At 35.1% G+C, this 19,562-nt stretch overlaps 1 protein-coding gene across 2 annotated transcripts in view; it reads left to right on the top strand.

Moving 5' to 3' along the window:
• The window catches only part of atf7a (activating transcription factor 7a), a 51,576-nt gene that overhangs the window by 18,574 nt on the left and 13,440 nt on the right, over positions 1 to 19,562 (top strand). For both annotated transcript variants that reach the window (XM_087306019.1, NM_001030205.1), the window contains 5 exon segments: positions 10,417 to 10,513; positions 12,753 to 12,883; positions 16,042 to 16,206; positions 18,796 to 18,953; positions 19,205 to 19,298. In XM_087306019.1, the coding sequence (XP_087162145.1) occupies positions 10,417 to 10,513; positions 12,753 to 12,883; positions 16,042 to 16,206; positions 18,796 to 18,953; positions 19,205 to 19,298 (645 nt within the window).

Here is a 19,562-nt window from a genome sequence, read left to right as displayed (position 1 = left end):
TTAATACCAACTGTTTAAATAATCATTGATAAGATGCTTATGATAAGCCGCTGTTTGTTTACCTTCAAGTTTTGCGTATGCCTGTGAAACAGCCTGTGTGCGCCAGCACACGCACATATTATGAACATCTCGACATGCAAAAGTGATTCTCCATATTATTTAATCGAAGTTGTTCACAATACTGCTCATCCACAGAGTTTGTGATGTGGTCAAATGTTTACAAATACAAGTGCAGCCGTTTAAGGCTCATTTGTGGTGAATGATGTCAGAATTTACCGGTATTTCGGAATGGATGTGTAAACGGTCTTTTCTGGAAAAATTCCATAACGTCCTCGCCTGTGTGAACAGCGCTTTTTTGAATATACCGGTATAGTCGTTCCGGAAATTTTCCGGATATTTACCAGTATCACTGTGTGAAAGGGGCTTCAGTCAGGTCAGAAAAAGTAACTCAAAAGTAACGTAACATTACTTACTATAAAAAGTTACTGAGTAGCGGAACTACAGTAGTTACTTTTTTGGGGAGTAACTTAATATTGTAATGCATTACTTTCTAAAGTAACTTTCGCCAGCACTGCCCGTGAAGGAACTCTAAATGTGTTTACCTTATTATTAATGTTGTTGCACATCCGCCAGTTCCCATCTCTGAATGAGCAAGTTTTAGCTACTTGTACATTAAGGTAGCGTTCAGAAAAAACAAAACACCAGCAATTTACAAAGAAACTCAACACAGAGAAACATGAATAAACCGACTCCCAGCTAGTGTTTCGGAAGTATTATTGCAGAGCAACACAAACAGCACGCAGAGGTATAAATGCACGGCTACGTGCAAGGCATGTGCCCTGGGTCACGCTGATAACTCGACACAGAAGTATTAAGCAGCCTTAAAGTAATTAGTTGACTTTACTTAAAGTGAGTAAACCTATTGCTTTTAAAGTGATTAGTTGTTTTTGCTTTAAAAAAAAGTGAGCAAACATCTTGCTTTAATTCATTAAGTAAATGAATTATTCATTAAGCAAATAAATAAAGAAATTTTTATTTATTTAATAAAGTTGTTTTATTTATGTGCATAACTATTGAAACAGTTCCAAGTTACACACAAAAAATGTTGGGTTCCACAAAATTAATTTGGAATCAAGTTAAATTATTAGTTTTTGCAAATTTAAGATTGAATTTGGAATGAACTAGGGCTGCACAATGTATCGATTCAGCATCGATATCGCAATGTTTAAGTCCGCAACAGTCACATCGGAGGGATCTGCAATGTAGTCGGGATTATATTTAATCAGACTTTACAGTTAAGAACAAGATGGAGTCATGTAAATTTTAACCTTAGCGAGGAAGTTTATTATTTGCATGTGCTTTTAAGGTTTTTTGACTGTGTAAGCATTTCAAACTAATTTACACCATTTTGGTACAAAAAATAAAGGTTTGTAGCTTAAAGATAAATTGCACATTACATATTATTTACTCACTAAAATGATACAGCATTGTTGTTATTATTGTGTTTATACAGTGATTATTTAATTTCTATTTCTGAATACTGATCGACTCTCCAGAAATCCTAAATCATTGTTTATTTGTTTGGGTTGTATTTAATTTTGTTGCATTTCTAATGATATTCAATGCAAATGTGCTCCCCATAGAGTCATCTCAAACGGTTTAAATTATGAATTCTTTACAAGCCATTTAAATTGTTTAGTGAAATTAAGTAATTTTTTATTGTAATATATATCTCAGTAAAAGAATATATTGTAATGCCAGTTTTTGTTTAATATCGTGCGGCCTTAGATTGAACATTAAACAATTAAGTTGTTCCCAAAAAAATGCCTCAAGAATTGTGTTTTTTCAGCTCATTTTAAATAAATAGTTTGAACTAACAGCAGTGTTTTATGTAAAACAGGTTTGCACACATTTTTAAAGTAAATTCAACTTTTAAGGCAATGGGTTTGCTCACTTTAAAGTTATGTAATCACTTTACAGTGCAGTAGAATTAACATTAACAAAACAGTGGTATTTGGATATTTTTTCTAATAAAATATCAAAATATAAATGAATAGTCTGAGAAGCAAAATAGTTTTAGTAATCAACCTAAAATATGTGTTACTTAAAGTGAAATAAAATAAATGCACATTTTTGTAGTTTTAAATGTTTAGTAGTCTATTTTATTTTACTTCTTAATTTAACTTACTTTATTAAAATACCCCCCCCCCCTTGTAATAACTGACAAACTGTGTGGCCTTTGAAGCCTTCTGTGATGGCATTAAAAAAAACTGAAAGAGGAAGTGATCAAGACCCATCCTGCTCTGTGAGACAACAGTGTTCATTTTGTGGTTTATATCTGAACCTTCTCCTTCACAGTTACGTAGAAAGAAGGTATGAAATGTTGCATGGTCCAAAATGAAGCAATTTAACAGTTACACCTTCCCCCGCAACAATGCACATTTAATCTGCTAATCTTGAGAATTCAGAGGAACAACATGAACCTGATGCATAATTTATGCAAGTAAGTTGTTTGCAGATGTTTCTTTTTAAACAACCACAGGGAGCATGACAGCTTACAATTTTTTTTTGCTTTGACCTAGCCAGACAAAGAGCGGCATAAATCTGATTTCTTTTCTTCCTTTGACATTTATGTTCACACACATCTGTATTACTGCTGCTAATATTTATGATTTATGAGTTGAACACAAACTATAGTGGATGCCATCCTTCAACTGCATGTTAAAGACAGACGTCAAAATTATTTTATTATTTATATTATTAGTGATCAGTAATCAATAATCACAGAAATATTGCGTTTCTGTTATGCAGAGGTTGAAACTAAATTAAAAAACAATAATAAAAAACATTTTACTATCTTTGATTTTTCTTGTATGTCTTATATGGTCAACAAGACTGTATGTATTTGATCAAATTCAGTGATTAAATTAATACAGTAATATAGCTGCTAAAGTTTTTTAGCATCATTACTTCACATTTTGTGTCATGTGATCTATTTATATATATTAATTCAATATGCATAAATCTTAAAAAAAAAACATTTCTTATAATCAATGTTGACAAAAATACTATGCTTGTAGAATTATAAATGTTTTATTTATTTTTTAATCAGCTTACTGCATGCTTTCTATACAAATATATTTATTTATTTCAAAACCAAATGATGACATTGATGCATTCTGAAGCATCTTTGTAAGTTACAGTGTCAGTATCATGTTGTCAAGTGAATGCAAAGCGGTTTTAAAACCCACTCAGCTCCTGTAAACCAAAGCTAAGGCCACAGAAATGGAAATAAAGGCGGTTGAAATAGAGATCAGGTGGCACACATCTGTCAGGCTCTGTTAACACTGGTGTGTGTGTGTGGATGAGGGGAGTGAGGGTTTACTCTACTGGAGGTATTGTTCTTTTGTTGACGAGCAAACGTTGCTTGCGTCAGACTGAGGTCCATAGGGGTTTAAGATTGTTTTGCTTTATTCCAGACAGTGAGCCAGATTTTCACGTGACTCCACTGTTCTATTACTGCAAAATAACACGCCAGAGGAAACGTAGATTTGAGATTATCAATGCTTGGGCTTGTTTAAAGCTATTTTGCTTTTTTAGTGTAATATCAGTATGGCGTCTTACTAATGTCCCCTGTTTTAGAGTCGTAAGATGTTATGCAACCAAATTTTATACAAATTTAGCTAAAGGCCTTACTTCAGCTTGCGCACTTAGTTTGCTATTTGTTTGTACATCAGGAAGTCCAATAGGGTCTACCGTTCAGAAGATTTTGGGGCTTTTAAAGTAAAAAAAAAAAGAATAAATTAATGCTTTTATTCTACATGGATATATTAAATTGTGACAGATTTCAGGTTATTTTTCCAGCTTTGGTGGCAGACCTTTACGCAGATCTTTAAACCTATGGTAACCAATAACCTTTGCCGTTATGTCAAGGACAAATGTCGCGAGCGCAGTATTACATGTCGTGAGCACATTCATGTAATACAAACGTGCAAATCTCTTTGCTTGCACGCCAATTCCTCTGTTTGTGCACAAAACTTTTTGTGTGCTCTTAAATAAAAGCTGTTGAGGTGCTATTTAGTGCATTTATGTATCGAGTACACTACCGCTTAAAAGTTTAGGGTCATGTTTTTTTGTTTTTTCTTTTTTTAAGGAAAAATTTCTTCTGTTCATCGAGGCGGCATTTATTAAATGTAAAAACAATTGTTAAATATTTATTAAAAGTTTAAACAACTGCTTTCATATTGTATGTAGTTTTAAATGAAATTATTACGCCAGTCGTTATTAGTGATTATTATCATTTTATTATATATTAATATTATTTTTCTTCAGCTATAATGCAGAACAGGCAGACCGAGGCCCAATCCCAATTCTATTTTTGTACCCCTTCCCCTTCTCTTTGGCCCTTGAAACAGTGTGAAGGGGAAGGGTTTCAAAATTTACCGCTTAGAAATGGGACAGCACCTGTACACGTCATCATATGTCATTGCAAGCTCTTACTTCATGTGAGATTGACGATCGTGACTGCTATTCCAGTTGCTTTATTTTTTGGTGTTTATCTTTTGGAAATCACTGAAGGCATATATAATGTTATCATAAAGATATAATGCGGCAAAAAGATCATAACTGTATTGTGCATTTAAATAGTAGTCTTATTCATAAATACAGAAAAAACAACATTCACATTATAGCAGACACTGTAAAAAGCTAATTCCCAGCCACTAGACATTACTGACAGAGTATTCGAGTGTCATTGAGTGTCAGAATGTTGTGGAACTGCTGTACAGGATATATGATTATGGATTATAGATAGCGAAATTTAATGTTTTTTTATTTTAGCAGGGTTTTTTTATTTTTTTTATTTATGAATGTATTAAAATATATGCTTGTTTGTTGTAAAAATTTGTAATAATGACAAAAATAAAAATTTGTAGATCTCCTTATCTCCGGGTGCAGCTATACTGCCTTTGTGGCTGGTGTATTCTGTCAAATTTTCCTACCCCTTGGTTTTATGTGTGATCCTGAAAAATCTCAGCTTCGAGTGCTATCAAGCCTTTCCCTTTAGCCCTGCGCATCAAGCTAAAGAGAATTGGAACACCCCTACCCCTTCACGTGAACGCACAAAACAAAGGGTAGGGCGAAAAGGAAGGGTTAAGGGGTACAATTGTGATCGGGCCCAAAATGTAAGGCCTAGAGACTTGCCATAGGTGACACTATGGTGCCAAAGCCTAAAATTTCAGACATGTTTGGCTGCCATTCGTAGACCATCTGTCATAGACTCAAAAACTTTGTATATTTGAAATCCTTGGCGCATGACAGTTTATATCCCATTAGGACTGTACAATGCACCATTTTTCTGCACCATTTTTACATCGGGATTTGTCCAAAACCTACTTTTGCGAACTAGTCATAGTTGCTTTTATTACTATTACCATTAATAATAATAATGATAATGATAATAATTAATATTAGAGTGATTTCTGAAAACAATGAAGACTGGAGTAATAAAGCTGAAGCTGAAAATTCATCATTAAAATCACTTGAATAAATTAATAAATTATAAACTTCTTTTGAACAGTTCTTTTGTAAAGCAAAAATATTTTAAAATTTACTATTTGTACTGCATTTTTGATTAAATAAATGCAGCCTTGGTGAGCAGGAAAAAATTATTTTAAAACATTTAAATATCCTACTGACCCCAAAGGTAGTGTATGACCCTAACATTTATTACATTTGCTAGGAATATTTATGAATGTCTCCAATAGACCTACAGAACAGCATTGATGCGTCTTGAAGTAAAGTGAAGAAGACATAAAAAGATAATGTAATTGCATGCAGAACTGTCAGCCTGATCTCACGAGGAAACGTTAGTATTTTACGTTTTGTCAGTTTAGTGTCTAATTTGTACAAATTAGCATGAGTTTAGTCGTGTGAAAATGTACGATTTTAAAAAGGAGGTGTGGCACCCAACCCCACCCCTAACCCCAACCGTCATTGGGTGATGAGCAAATCATACTAAATTGTACAAATCAGATTGTAAGAATTCATACGAATTAGCCACTAAATCAATAAGTTACGAATTGCCTTGAGATTGCATTGGAACTGTAGACCTTATCTTTAAATAAAGTTTAATTATGGAAATTGTTCATAGTAACTGAAAGCTACGATGTGCTTGCTGGCTTCACGCATTGCGCAGCCCTGTCAGTCAGTCAGTCAGTCAGTCAGTCAGTCAGTCAGTCAGTCAGTCAGTCAGTCAGTCAGTCAGTCAGTCAGCATGTCACCTTAAAGGGTTAAACAAATAACGCACAGCACTTCTACGATTACAGAAAAACTCGCTCTGTTATAATTCACTTACATTTTTAAACATTTTGTTGCGATTATAACCCACTATTTAAAAAAAAAACAATGAAATGTTTTGTATGAGAAGCTGTAATGTAGCCATTGCGGGAATGAATTTTAGTTTTTTAAGAATTAATGCAACGGAAACCATGCATTTATATTTAAATATATCCTACAGTGTAATATATGCTGTTCATTTAACTTTAAGTTGCACATCATGACTGTTGTCAGTATTAATAATAATGTCTTATGAAAACATATTTGAATGATTTTTAGAGGATCATGTAACCGTAAAGACTAAAGGAATAATAAATTGATCTTTACCACCACAGAAATAAATGACATTTTACGCAATGTTAAAATAGAAAACAGTTATTTAAAATAATGATAATATAGAAGACTGAAAAAATATTTTTCCCATTTAAATCTGCTATTTTGTTTTTGCTATTTTTGCTTTATGTAGTACAAAAACAAGTTGTTTTTTGGGGTGGGGGACAGTGGGATCAGGAAATGAAAGGAGAAGGGCTGTAACTTTCTTTACCCACATAAGCACCACGTCTCAACATGTAGGAGCATGTGTACTAACCCCAGGCCAACAGAAACTGTGAATTTTTTTTTTTTTGGGCAAGTATTTTATACTTTAATAGTTAACAAAAATTATGCATTGCTTGACATGTCATATCAGTAACATACATTTTTATGCTGATGGCAAATAGGGCAAATAATAATGATCTTAATGCGGTTTGTGTCACTATATAACACAACTCATCTCATTCGTGACAGAATAGCTCTATTTGTTGCATTTCCCAATGACACATTCTTCTTTCTTAGAGGAAGGTACAAATATAAGATACGGCTACGAAAGAGGAAGTATAACAAGTCTAGCTGCGTTTCTTGTTTGTTGGTGTTAATTAGTTTCTCTGTTTGCGTCAGTCACAATGTTGTCCTTGTGTTGTCATCATGTGTTGTCCTTGCCAGGGTAACTCATTTAAGTCGAGGGAAAGAAGCTACAGGCCATGCAGTTGTTGTATTGGGGATGCTGGCACATCTAAAAATAAGCTTTTGACACTTGACTGTGTTTCCACTTTGCGCTGTCACAACTGAACTGCAACCGTGACATGGAGACAGAAATAGTCTGATGAAGACTGTGCAGCCTAGTGAACATGGTTTGAGTCATGAAATCCACTCAGAAAGAGGAAAAGCTAATCCTAGAGGCTCCATGTCCACTCCAGCTGCTGTAGGAGACTGCAAGGATTCAGTAGTTGAGGCGATTTTAAAACAATTGTACTTTTTTGCAACAATTCAATTAAAAATGTGAACTGATTGAATCTTGACCAGAAAGAGATTCATCATTGATTCAAAATATTCGTGAATAGGAGTGCAACGATTATAGATTTTGGTTGTGCAATTATAGTCTGAGCAATAATCATGGTTTCATGGTTATCACAATTATCATGCAGTCATTAATTTTAAAACATTACTCTTTAGAAAATCACTTGAAAACTCCTTATATTTTAAAATATTGTTTATTGCTGCTTAGTAACCAAGTAATACTGCACAAAATAATAATTAAAAACAACCAGTAGTCCGGTTCTTTTTGGACTTAAAAATAAGTGGAAAAAAGGTTTTGGCATTAAAACATACGTAATCATTTTACACTAAAGATAAACGACAGAAAAATGAATTAAAAAATAAGTAAATAATACGTGTTTGTCTAATGTAAATCTAGTAACATATAAGCCTTGTATTTTCCTTAACAATATTATTCATTTGTTTGGTATTTTCATTTTGTATTTTTTTCTTTCTTTGGAGTACAAATTTTTGTATGAAGCTGAATGGTCAGTTAATGTTATGTGGTTTGCACGCCGCATGCGCGTCGCTGTCATTATGCTCGCAAGAAAAAAAGTATTCTGTTTTTGTGTGCGCAAGATTGTTATGTGAACGGCCCTCAGTTAATAGCCTCAGCCAAGGCTTTTTCAGTTTATTCCTGACAATTTGCTTGTGTATAGTGTTATTATTAGTAGTAGTAGTAATTATTATATGCTATTTATATTTTTTTAATTAAAAACAAGTTTAGATTTGCCCACCTGTCAGGTTTTGGACCATATGGGGCAAAGCATGTGTATTAGGACATAACTCAGTTGTTTGACCACACTTCGTTATTATTGTTCATTTATTTGTTTGCTGGAAATTAGAACTGAATTTTGAAATAGTTTTGAAACAAATCCTTGCACTTAACTAACGAAATTAATTATTTTTAGGCTAATGGATGTCTCTGCGTACAAGAAGTTTCCCTATCCACAAGAGTGAAAGTGAAAGTAAATAATGAGGAGGCTCATTTCTCATTCTCACGCTGTAGATGCTCTGTTTAACTGTGTTTTTTTTGCTAGTGAAATGCTCAGTTTTTTAACTTACAAAGTCCGTCATGTAAATAGCAAATGAGCTATGGCGCGACGCATCTTACTCTTAAAGGGAATGGGAGATGAGACTCTGAAACAAACCAAAACATCAAAACACACCTATAAATCGTTTATAAAATAAGCCTAACCCTTTTAGACCATGTGCCACGGTGCAAAGCAGATTTTTCCGTCCTTAAAATACCAAAAGTGGATTCTGACACGCCCTTATTGGTTTTGCGCCCTGCGCTTTGCACTTTGCGCATGGATGGTCAAAATAGAGCTCCAATTATATTGGTATTTGTCAGGGCATTTATACATAATTTTCCACAGGATAAGGGATTTTTAAATGTGCCATAATGTGCATTGATTCAATATGTTAAATTGGTCTCTAATATTTCTCATAGTTATGTGTTGTGAGTAAATTATAGGCTAAATTATAATTATATCTGACAAAAGCGACGGACAGAGATTATCTGGCTTTAATGTGAATGAGAACAAAAGCAGGAGACTTCTACTCTTTATTATAGAAAGGCTAAGTGATGTGACAAAATACAAAAACATGTAATAAACAAGGTTTGCATGTGTTTGTTGCCTCATTACAAACATACTCAAATGTCCAATTTCACAATATGCACATTAAACTAACAAAAGATACATTTAAACAGACCTTGTGCCTCTTCGGTTGACACTTTCAAAATAAGGTCCCACACACATAGCATGTTTAATGCAAGCTTTGATATAGTTAAATATAAGCAAAAAGATTGTTGTAATCTGACTATTAAACCATAAATAGTCAAATGCAGCCTTAGGTATGCTTATTAATATTTCCATGTGCAAACCAACAGTCTGTGTTTTGTTCAGAAAGTCCTGTCTTTCACCAGGATTTTTCTCTTTAAACTATGGTGTTTTAGGCTCATGGTATGCCATTTCAACTCTTATTTTCATTCAGCCATGCCTTGGAATATCCAGATTTTCGTTCTATGGCATACTTTGGTTGGTTACTGAAATAAATGTGATTGACTAGCTGTGCTTCCGCTGCGCACACGTTTTATTAGCTTAACAGCGGTTTGTTTCAAAGGTAAATATAAAAGCACGTTGGAGAATGCATGATTGCCTGTCATAAATGTTAACTGAATACATCTGCTTAGTTTGCTCAGTCTATTGTGCCCTTCATGCATAACATCATGACTCGGGCACTGGGTTAAAGTGCTAAGCCACCAAATTCTGCCTTTGCGTCAGCACTTTTTTTATTTGCACAATGTATTTTTGTAATGTTTTAATTGTATGACAAATGTGGAAGTTTAATACTTACTGTAATTCCTCAGCTGAACGGAAGTGTCGAGAAATGTAAGCGTTGTAAGCCTTGCGGCTGTATAAGGGCTCAAAAAGTCAGACCTGAAACAGAAAGCCACCTCTACTGTACGTCTTTGACACTGACACTGTATAGTTACATCCAATACCTTCGAGTCTTTGAGAAGCGCTCAGGTTTGGTGAAAAACGATCATTATGAAGTCCTCTCTGGCCTACATTATCAGTTTCAAAAGACAAGACTTGTCAATGCCACTCCCTCTTCTTCTTTTGGAAGTGTGTTTCTGCCCTGAGGTCGTGAAATGTTCTTCTCTCTTCTTCTGGAGAGATTGGGCTCGTAATCTGTCTGTTCATCTGTGTGTCTTTGTAGAGGTTTACTAACGAGGACCACCTGGCTGTCCACAAACACAAACATGAAATGACGCTGAAGTTCGGACCTGCCAGAACGGACTCAGTCATCATTGCAGGTATTTCACAACCAGACAATATAGTGTAATCTAGTTCAGATGTATTAATTTTCCATATAATAAAGTGGTGCCAGAATGACTTCAGATCCCCAAAAGAATAACTCTCTTTTTGATCTATTAGTAATATAATGTCTTTGGTAAACATAACTTGACAATTATTGTTTCACACTAGAATGTAAATTACGTTCACGTATAGAAAATAAGATTCTTAAAGTTGTGTGTTTTATAAAACATGTGTTTTTAATAAGTAACTAGACAAGAATGTTTGAGTGCAAGCCTGCCTAGATGTTTTTTGTAGAACAGAACATTCAGGTATCACTGAGTTTACAGCAGACTTTATTTTACTCATTATAGGAAAATTCCTATTATAAACCCCCGTTTGGAAGGTCTTAAAAAAACTCATGGCGAATAATTATTTTGGGTTTTAACACCTATTTTTGTTGTTATAATTTTTTTCATTCGTTTTAGTTGTTGTGTGTGTGTGTGTGTGTGTGTGTGTGTGTGTGTGTGTGTGTGTGTGTGTGTGTGTGTGTGTGTGTGTGTGTGTGTGTGTGTGTGTGTGTGTGTGTGTGTGTGTGTGTGTTTGTGTGTGTGTGTGTGTGTGTGTGTGTGTGTGTGTGTGTATATATATATGTGTGTGTGTGTGTGTGTTTATATATATATATATATATATATATATATATATATATATATATATATATGTATATAAATATATATGAATATAAATGTGTTTTTGTACTTGTTTATATACACATTCAAAAATGAAATTAGATTGTAATATTAGTTAAAGTTCATATAATTATTACTACTATATTAGTAATAATTAGTTCAATATTAGTTCGATTATAAAGCGTGTTTGGCATGCTGTCCCGGAAGAGAGCCCTGAGCTCATAAGATCCTTGAGCCCGGAGCTCCCTCCCGTTTGCAGAGTGAGAGGGAAGTTTAAGCTCAGGTAGATCGCGAGAGCTTTCCTGTTGTTTATCGATAATGACAAGGGGCAGACAGAATCTGTGGACATTTTTTGCCATTTCTAAAGAGAATTTTGTTGAAAATCTTTGGATTTATGTGGAATTATTTTGGGAGTATCGTAACAAAAAACTTCAAATATAAACAAAAAAAAAATACATTTTAACTTTTATTTAATGTTTACATTACAAAATTAACTGGATCCACTTAGGTAAACAGAGCAAGTCTCTCATATAATCTATCGACTAAAAGACATAAAATATTACTTTACAAATTGAAATAAATCATATGAACATTTTATTACTATTATTTTTATATCACAATAATATTCGTGAAATTAATTTAAAAGTCTGAATAAATATTATTTTACACAATTTACACAAGTAAATACATAGACTCAATGATGGGCTAAAAATCTACGGATTTCTGCTCACGCAGGTTCCGTGTGGGCCTACTAATGACCAATAATGAATTGCAGAAATATTTGCTGACTAGAAGCACATTTATGGTGACAATTTGGATGATTTGGGGAGAACATATAAACTTCACACAGAAAGGTCGACTGGTTTGGTAAGGACTTGAACCAGTGACATTTTTGCTGTGAGTCAACAGTGCTATCCACTGGGCCGCCATGCCGCTCAATCTAGGAAAGGAGGAGAAGTAGGCGTGGATGGGGGGATTCTTCAAAACAAAGATGATTGTGGTATAAAACCGCCTGGTTCCATAGGAATCATCTGATTGGTGAATCATAAACACATGATCCTCTCGAAATTAGTTTATAAATAAACTTCACTAATTGTTAATTAAAAAACATAAATATTGCATGTATTATTTTATAAATAAAATATGAATAGTGACTATTCTTTTGTGTCTGGTAGTAATCCATTTCCTAATTCATGCTCGTGTTTCTGCGTGTCACTCCTTTTATCTGTAATAGTAATCTGGAATGCGTGTTTCAGACGCTGCTGACAAAACAAATGTTACAGAAATTCAACAAAGTAATCTGATATCATTAATTTATATCTTCAGAGTGAAGCTGAATCCCTGTAAGATTGTAATTTTAAGGGAGGAAATTCACAACATGTTTTTTTATGTACCCTTGGGAAAAATGCACTAATGTACTAACCGCCTTGAACTCTCTCAGATTTATCATGCTAAATCGCAAGCAGATTTGGTTTTTGCTGCAACATACAACTGTTTAGCTGAGCATCAGAGTTTATATTGTCCTCGAGGCCGTCTTGCATAAGGAAACAATGAGATCTCTCTATCCCAGACCAGACGCCGACTCCCACTCGTTTCCTGAAAAACTGTGAAGAGGTGGGCCTGTTCAATGAGCTGGCCAGCTCCTTCGAGCAAGAGTTCCCCAAGGCCCAGGAAGATGAGGACAAGAGGGCCAAAAACCCGGTGAGCTGTGGGACTGGGTGGAGGATTCAGTCATACAGTCAGACGTGCTCCAAACATGAGGAGCTCAGGCTGCCTGCTGCCAAAACTCAGATTTATGGAGCGCAGAGTTCCCTATCAGTTCTCATGTGTAACACTGTCTCGTCTCTCTCTCTTTCTCTCTCTCTTTCTCTCTCTCTCTCTCTCTCTCTCTCTCTCTCTCTCTAACTCTCTCTCTCTCTCTCTCTCTAACTCTCTCTGTCTCTCTCTCTCTCTCTGTCTGTTCATCTGTCTTTCTTTTTTCCATGTTGCCCGTTCCTAATTCAGGAGCACTAGACATGAGCTTGCAAACGCCTTCAGAAGTGCATTAGATTTGTGTGGGGTTTATTTTTAGACTACTTTAATTCTAATAAAAAAACTGGTTACAATTTAATTTATGCTATCCTTGTTACAGTGTCAATAAACATTTATTGCATTTTTTTTAATTGAGTAATAGTAATTAATTACATGTAGTTACTATCAATACTGTTAATATTATGGCTGCACGATATTGGAAAAGTCTGATAATGCAATGTTTTATTTTACTGTCGATAAATTTTTGGGGAAGATAGTTTTAATAGCTCTATTTGGCGGTTAATGGAGTGATTCTAGGGTGTAATTCTAGGTGATTTACTTGTTAGGTTAATGCAAAGACGCGAAAAGACATCCTGCGGCACGATACGCACAAACGAGGTGGCGTGAATGATGCGGCATGAGTTGAGAGTTTTGCACAATTGAAGTGCTTAACACATGTACCGCTTGAGTTGAAAAATCGGAACTTCAGTGGACATTCGTGCCACGTTAAGCAATCAGGAGCCTTCTCTTGTAGGGGAGTAATTATGACGTAGTGCCTGTTGTTAGTGTCCCGAGGGGGAAATCCTCCTGCTGACACCAGACAACAGTACATCAAACTGGGCTCAGCTCAGTCGGAAGCACCGCTGAAAGCTTCCATCATCCAGGTATAGTTTCTAAAGGAGTTGATGTGCTCACAGAGCTGGGTGCTCCCCAGAATAGATCTAGTGGTCTCAGACATGGCACCAAACAAATCGGCACTGTTTTTCAGTATTCCTAAAGCACATAAACACAGCTATTCTCTCAATAAAATCCATGTTAGCCATTTAGCAACCAAGCTAGAGTCACTGGGCAGACAGAAGCCCCGCCCATGATTTGAATCTGCGTCTGTTGCGAAGTGAACTTGACTTGCTTCATGTATCTATTTACGTGCAAATATCATGCTTTATCCATTCATACAGCGTTTGGTGTGAACACAGCATTACAGTATTCGAGTACAGAAATTGAATAATCAAAATGAAAAAAAAAGCTTTTTTTCCCTTTGATATAAAAAAAAAATATTAGTACGCGTAAAAAATATTGTTTAGTTTACACCATCAAAAGAAATAAATGAAAATGAAGTGTTATACATCTGCCAGTGGTTCTTTGAAGTTTAGATATTTGGGTTGGAAACGAGACAAGAAATCTCAATAGGAAATGTTTTTGCATAAATCATATAAATTTCACATAAATACAGTGGTTAAATACAATTCTGTAGCTCCAGGTCAACTATAATTTAGACTGGACATTGCATATCTTTGCAGTGTGACTATTGCAGATGGGCACATTGCAATATCGATGCTGAAACGATTAGGCCTGTCACGATATCTATTTTTTGTCGTATGATATATTGGACCAAAGTATATTGTGATAAACAATATTATTGTCATTTTAAGACAATTTTAGCCACTCCTTATCTAATACCAGAATGACAGTATAATATCATCACAATACAAGTACACTCTTCCAAAGAACATACAATATTTGATTCTTAAGAATATTTAATTTAATTACAGTTATTTTTACAATTTAATAATTAGGCATTGGAATCAGAATGAGAAAACACATAAATAATAAATAATTAATGTTAACAAAAAAGTGCAAGGTGAAAAGTAGGAGGCTGCGATATCTGCTACCAGATCTATTTTCAGTTGTCAGACACCCACATAAAAATATAGCATAGTAATTTATAGTAAATACTATAGTGTATTTTTAACCATACTGACAATGACACCTCCAGTTAGAGGTAGAGATGTTGCACAATCGGCTACAATGTTGCTAGAATTGTTTTTTTTTTGTTTTTGTTTTTTTTGGTATTGGTGATATATACAGTATTGCATCATTAAAAATGATTGCGGTCATGTCCATGTGTTGTGCGGCAAGTCAATATATTGATTATTGTGACAGGCCTAGAAACCCTATATTGTGCAGCCCTAGTCAATATGGTGGCCCAGTAGTGCACAACAAATGAAATTTAAGAGGCAAGCACCCACAAAACAACAGAAACAAGCCAAAACACAATAGCAAAATCAAAAAACAACAGATTTTAAATAGCAGATATATGTTTAAAACATTAAAATCAAGCCCCCATTTTATTTCTCTCATACTGTGTGAGAAGTGCTTATCCACAAATAAACACATATTTAGATGGTTAGTTTTAGCAATCTAGCAGTCACAGCCTCTTCCGGAGAGATACATAAAGTATCCAGACAACCCACAAGAATGTATTCAAGTAATTACCCATTTTCACAGAACAACTGCCCCCTAGTTGTTGGGAGCATATTGTGCCAATAGACCATTTTGAGGGATATAAACAAAAACAGTGGTCCCAGAGTATTTCCTGTTTTACATTTTTAATTTTTATAGCTTCCGAGAATTCAAAAACAGCCACTTATTGATAAAGAACGTTACGAGAGCTGTTTCAACATGAAGTTATGATTGAATTGTCTCTTGTTACTGTTATGAAATAGCTTGATAACATGCAGGAAATGTCCATGAGCCAATGACATGACCACATTGAAATGGTCTTTTCAGTTGTGTGGTAAATTTCATTGTTTTGTGCACTACTGGGTAACTGTAGGTCAGAGTTAATGAGGATTAGGTTTAGCTGGATGTAATTATGCATAATTTATTGTAATTACTTCATGTTGTAACAAGGACAGCGTTAAAAACAAGTATTAGCAAAACATTTGTACCGTGTAATGTTGATTAACTACACATATTAACTCATTTGAAACCATCATCTGTAATAATATGTTAACAAGTAAATAGAAATCAAATAAACGTTCTCTCTGACTTCTTTTTCCTCGCAGTTGCCGGCTCCGAATTCAGGAGCCATAGATATGAGTTTGCAGACGCCTTCAGACGTGAAGGTGAAGGAGGAGGACCCTGTGGAGGTGGACTCCACTCCGCCTACAAGTCCTGACTCCATCTCCAGCATGTCAGACAGCAGCAAAGAACCCGTAGGCAGAGGAAAGGTACAAGCTTTATGCCAATCATATTGTGCTGAAGCTGAACTAAAATGCACAAATACAGTGAAAAAGTCTGAGGCCTCATATGAAATTTGCAATTAAATGTTGGATTTAACGCTAAAAATCTAGGCTTTTGAAATTTGTAAATAAATGGATTCTTTGCTAGTTGTTTGCGTATTGAAGCCTTTTGGATTGCTCTTAAATCATGCTGGAGTTCATGATTATCATGTTTAATGAATCTTCATGGAGCTTAAGATTGAAGCAAAAAAGGACAAACGCATTACACATTCTGAAAACTTTAATCTTTTATGTGTGTTGATTTGAATGTTAAAGGTGCCATAGAATGCATTGATACAATGTTAAATGCTTTTCATATATCTAAATAGGTTGAAATTGCACTATATATACTTTAAATTAACAAAAAGGTACATTTAAACAGACTTTATGCCTCGTCAGGTTGGCATTGAATAAATTTATAATCCGTATATCTCACATGTTGTGTTGGCTCACCGAAAATCCATTTACCTTTCCTTTAAAGCCTGTCCCATTTTCAAAACATGAGTCCCACATACATCATAAATATATTAGAAGCTTAGGTCATCTTAAAAATAAGGGGAAACAATTATAATTGTTGTAATTTTGCTGTGGAACGCTTTCAGGTAAAGCATGCACATTACTGATCCTGTGTGATTAACATTGTCTGTTTTGTTCTGACTGCTCTGTTTTTCACCAGGATTTTACACTCAGCTGATTTACATGAGAATGAGGAAATAATGGTGTTTGAGGCTTACTTCATGTCATTTCCATGTATTGAACTTTTATTAACTCTCATAAGTCTAGGTATATCCATATTTTCATTATATGGCACCTTTACAATTCTATTTCTGATAATAAAGCAGGTTAAATAATTTGTAACGATTGTAGGGATGTAACGATTCACCTGACTCACGATTCAATATGATTCTCAATCTCACGATTTAGACATGATTGTTTAATAAAATTATTTGAAACAAATTTAAGGTGAACAAGAGCCCTTTCATTTTTTTTTCTTAAATGCTTAAATAATACAAATTAAAGACTCAGTATAGTCAAACTAAAACTGACTGTGCTGGGATTTTACATTTTTAAAAAGAAATATCAGCATATCTGTGTTTTCTGGCATAAGGTGAAGTCTTTGCACATTTACAATGTCCCCTGCTGATGAAAAAACTCTTTCACTGGCGACTGAGATGGCTGGTGTGGAGAGATGTAAGCCTTTCCTAAACCAGGAGACTGGCCTCTGGCGTAAAAAAACTGATTATGAAATGACTAATTTTATAGTAGGATAAAGGCAGGCTTAATGATTAATATTACTTGTATAATTAATTAGTATAAGTATCAGTGTGATACATTTAAGAAGAGATAAGGTTTAACATTTTTCAATATTCACTAATAAGCAAATTATTAAAATATGCATAAACTAATTTAAAAAGGAGAGGCTAAAGTAATCTAATACCTGGTTTTATAACAGAACAGCTTTCTCTTTCAGTCTGAATAACATTTTAACACTTTCGCTATGAAAATTTTCACTGTGCTGACAGTTTATGTGCATCATATTCGTTGTTTTGTAAGTGCAAGTAATCATCTTTTTACAGTATTTGCACACTGGCTGCGTCTGAAACGGCATACTTCCATACTATACAGTACGCTAAAATCAGTATGTGAACCGAGTAGTATGTCTGAATTTATAGAATACGAAAATCAGTATGCAAGAAGTACCTGGATGACCTACTACTTTCGGTGAGATTCTGAAGTGCACATCCCATGCATGCTGCACTATGCCTTGATGCCCCGCGAGAGAATTCATGAATGGGAATGAAGCGATGCAACTGTCGCTGGTAAGTCACGTGACCATGACAAAATGGCAGATGTAGTACGTCCGAATTCCATTCATACTGCTCACATTTGTACTGTATAGAACGTACTTTTATAGAAAGGCCTAGTAGTATGGTTAAATTCAATGCTGTACCTACTGAGTAGTAGGCGGTTTCGGACGCATCCACTGTGTTTTGTCTGGCGCACTCCACCGCTGTCATTTTACTCTGCTGCCACACCTCTTGCTCACCACTGATGTGCAGCTAAAGCGAGATTACGCCTGTAAACACGGCGCCCCCTCTGTTCAAAGCATATTGTGATTCATTCAACGTTTAAACCGGTTTAAATCGTCACATATTTAAATCGATTTTTAACTGGCTCACGGTGAATTGTTACATCCCTTTTTATTATTAACTATTTGTGCTGCTGAGAAAGATTTATTTTAAGATTATTGCATGTCGTCATGCAGGATTTACAAGTAATACTCTCAAAAGTATGAGTAACAGTATGCAAGTGTAAGAGACTGTAAAATAAAATATTTTCACATTGCAGACTTGCCATTCAAGTGGCTGCTGTAGAGACCATAATTACACATTTCACTAAACTATGTATTTGGCAATAGCTCAACTAGATGTTGCATCACTAAACAAACAAACCTGACTGCATGACATCTGTTTTTGGAAGTTTTTAAATTCATCTTTCTGAGATTGTTTAAGTTTCATTGGCTGATTATCGTCGCAGGATTCTCCTCCAAGGCATGCCTTCAGTTCAGCTCCAACCCCAGCCATAGTGCGTCCTGGATCCCTCCCTCTGCACCTGGGTTATGACGGCCTGCATCCCACCATGCCTTCCCCAACCTCCGTCATCACACACACCCCACCATCCAACCGCACACTGGGGTAAGTGAACACACACTGTGGATCATTGAACTGTTGGTGTTATTCTCTGTGATTCATTACTTCATGATTCACTGGCCGCTTTAATTTGGTTTGGTGGGGATTATTTGGAAAGTGTGGGCTGCTGGCTCATCTATAATGACGTAGTTGACATCCAAAAAATGTTTGGTCAGATAGTGCACTGGAAGAAAACTGAGCTTTAGTCTGTCCATTGCTTTTTGTAGTCGCTGGAAATTTCTCTACTCGTCTTTCAGGTCTCCAACAGTGCCATACCCAATGATGATGCTTCCCAATGGTCAAACGGTTCCTGTGCTTCCTGGTCCTATGCAAATGCCCTCTGTAATATCAGTAAGTCTGAAATGCAAATATGGACTCTCACAATTTAATATGATCAATTTTAAGGCATATATTAATCAGTGGCATGGAAATGGCTGAGCATCCACTGTAAAACACTGTAAACATCAGTTTTATTCCTCACTATTGAATTAATATAGCACATCAGGGAATATATAGGGGAAAATATAGTGAAGTACTAAGCAATGAGTCCAATTATCGTCATTTGCTCAACAAACTATAAAGCTAAAATAATTGTAAGTATAATAAGAATGAAAA

This window comes from Danio rerio, chromosome 23, assembly GCF_052040795.2.
Source record: "Danio rerio strain M-AB ecotype USA chromosome 23, GRCz13ab, whole genome shotgun sequence".
Classification (NCBI taxonomy): Eukaryota; Metazoa; Chordata; class Actinopteri; order Cypriniformes; family Danionidae; genus Danio; species Danio rerio.
This window is presented reverse-complemented; position numbering and strand designations above follow the sequence as displayed.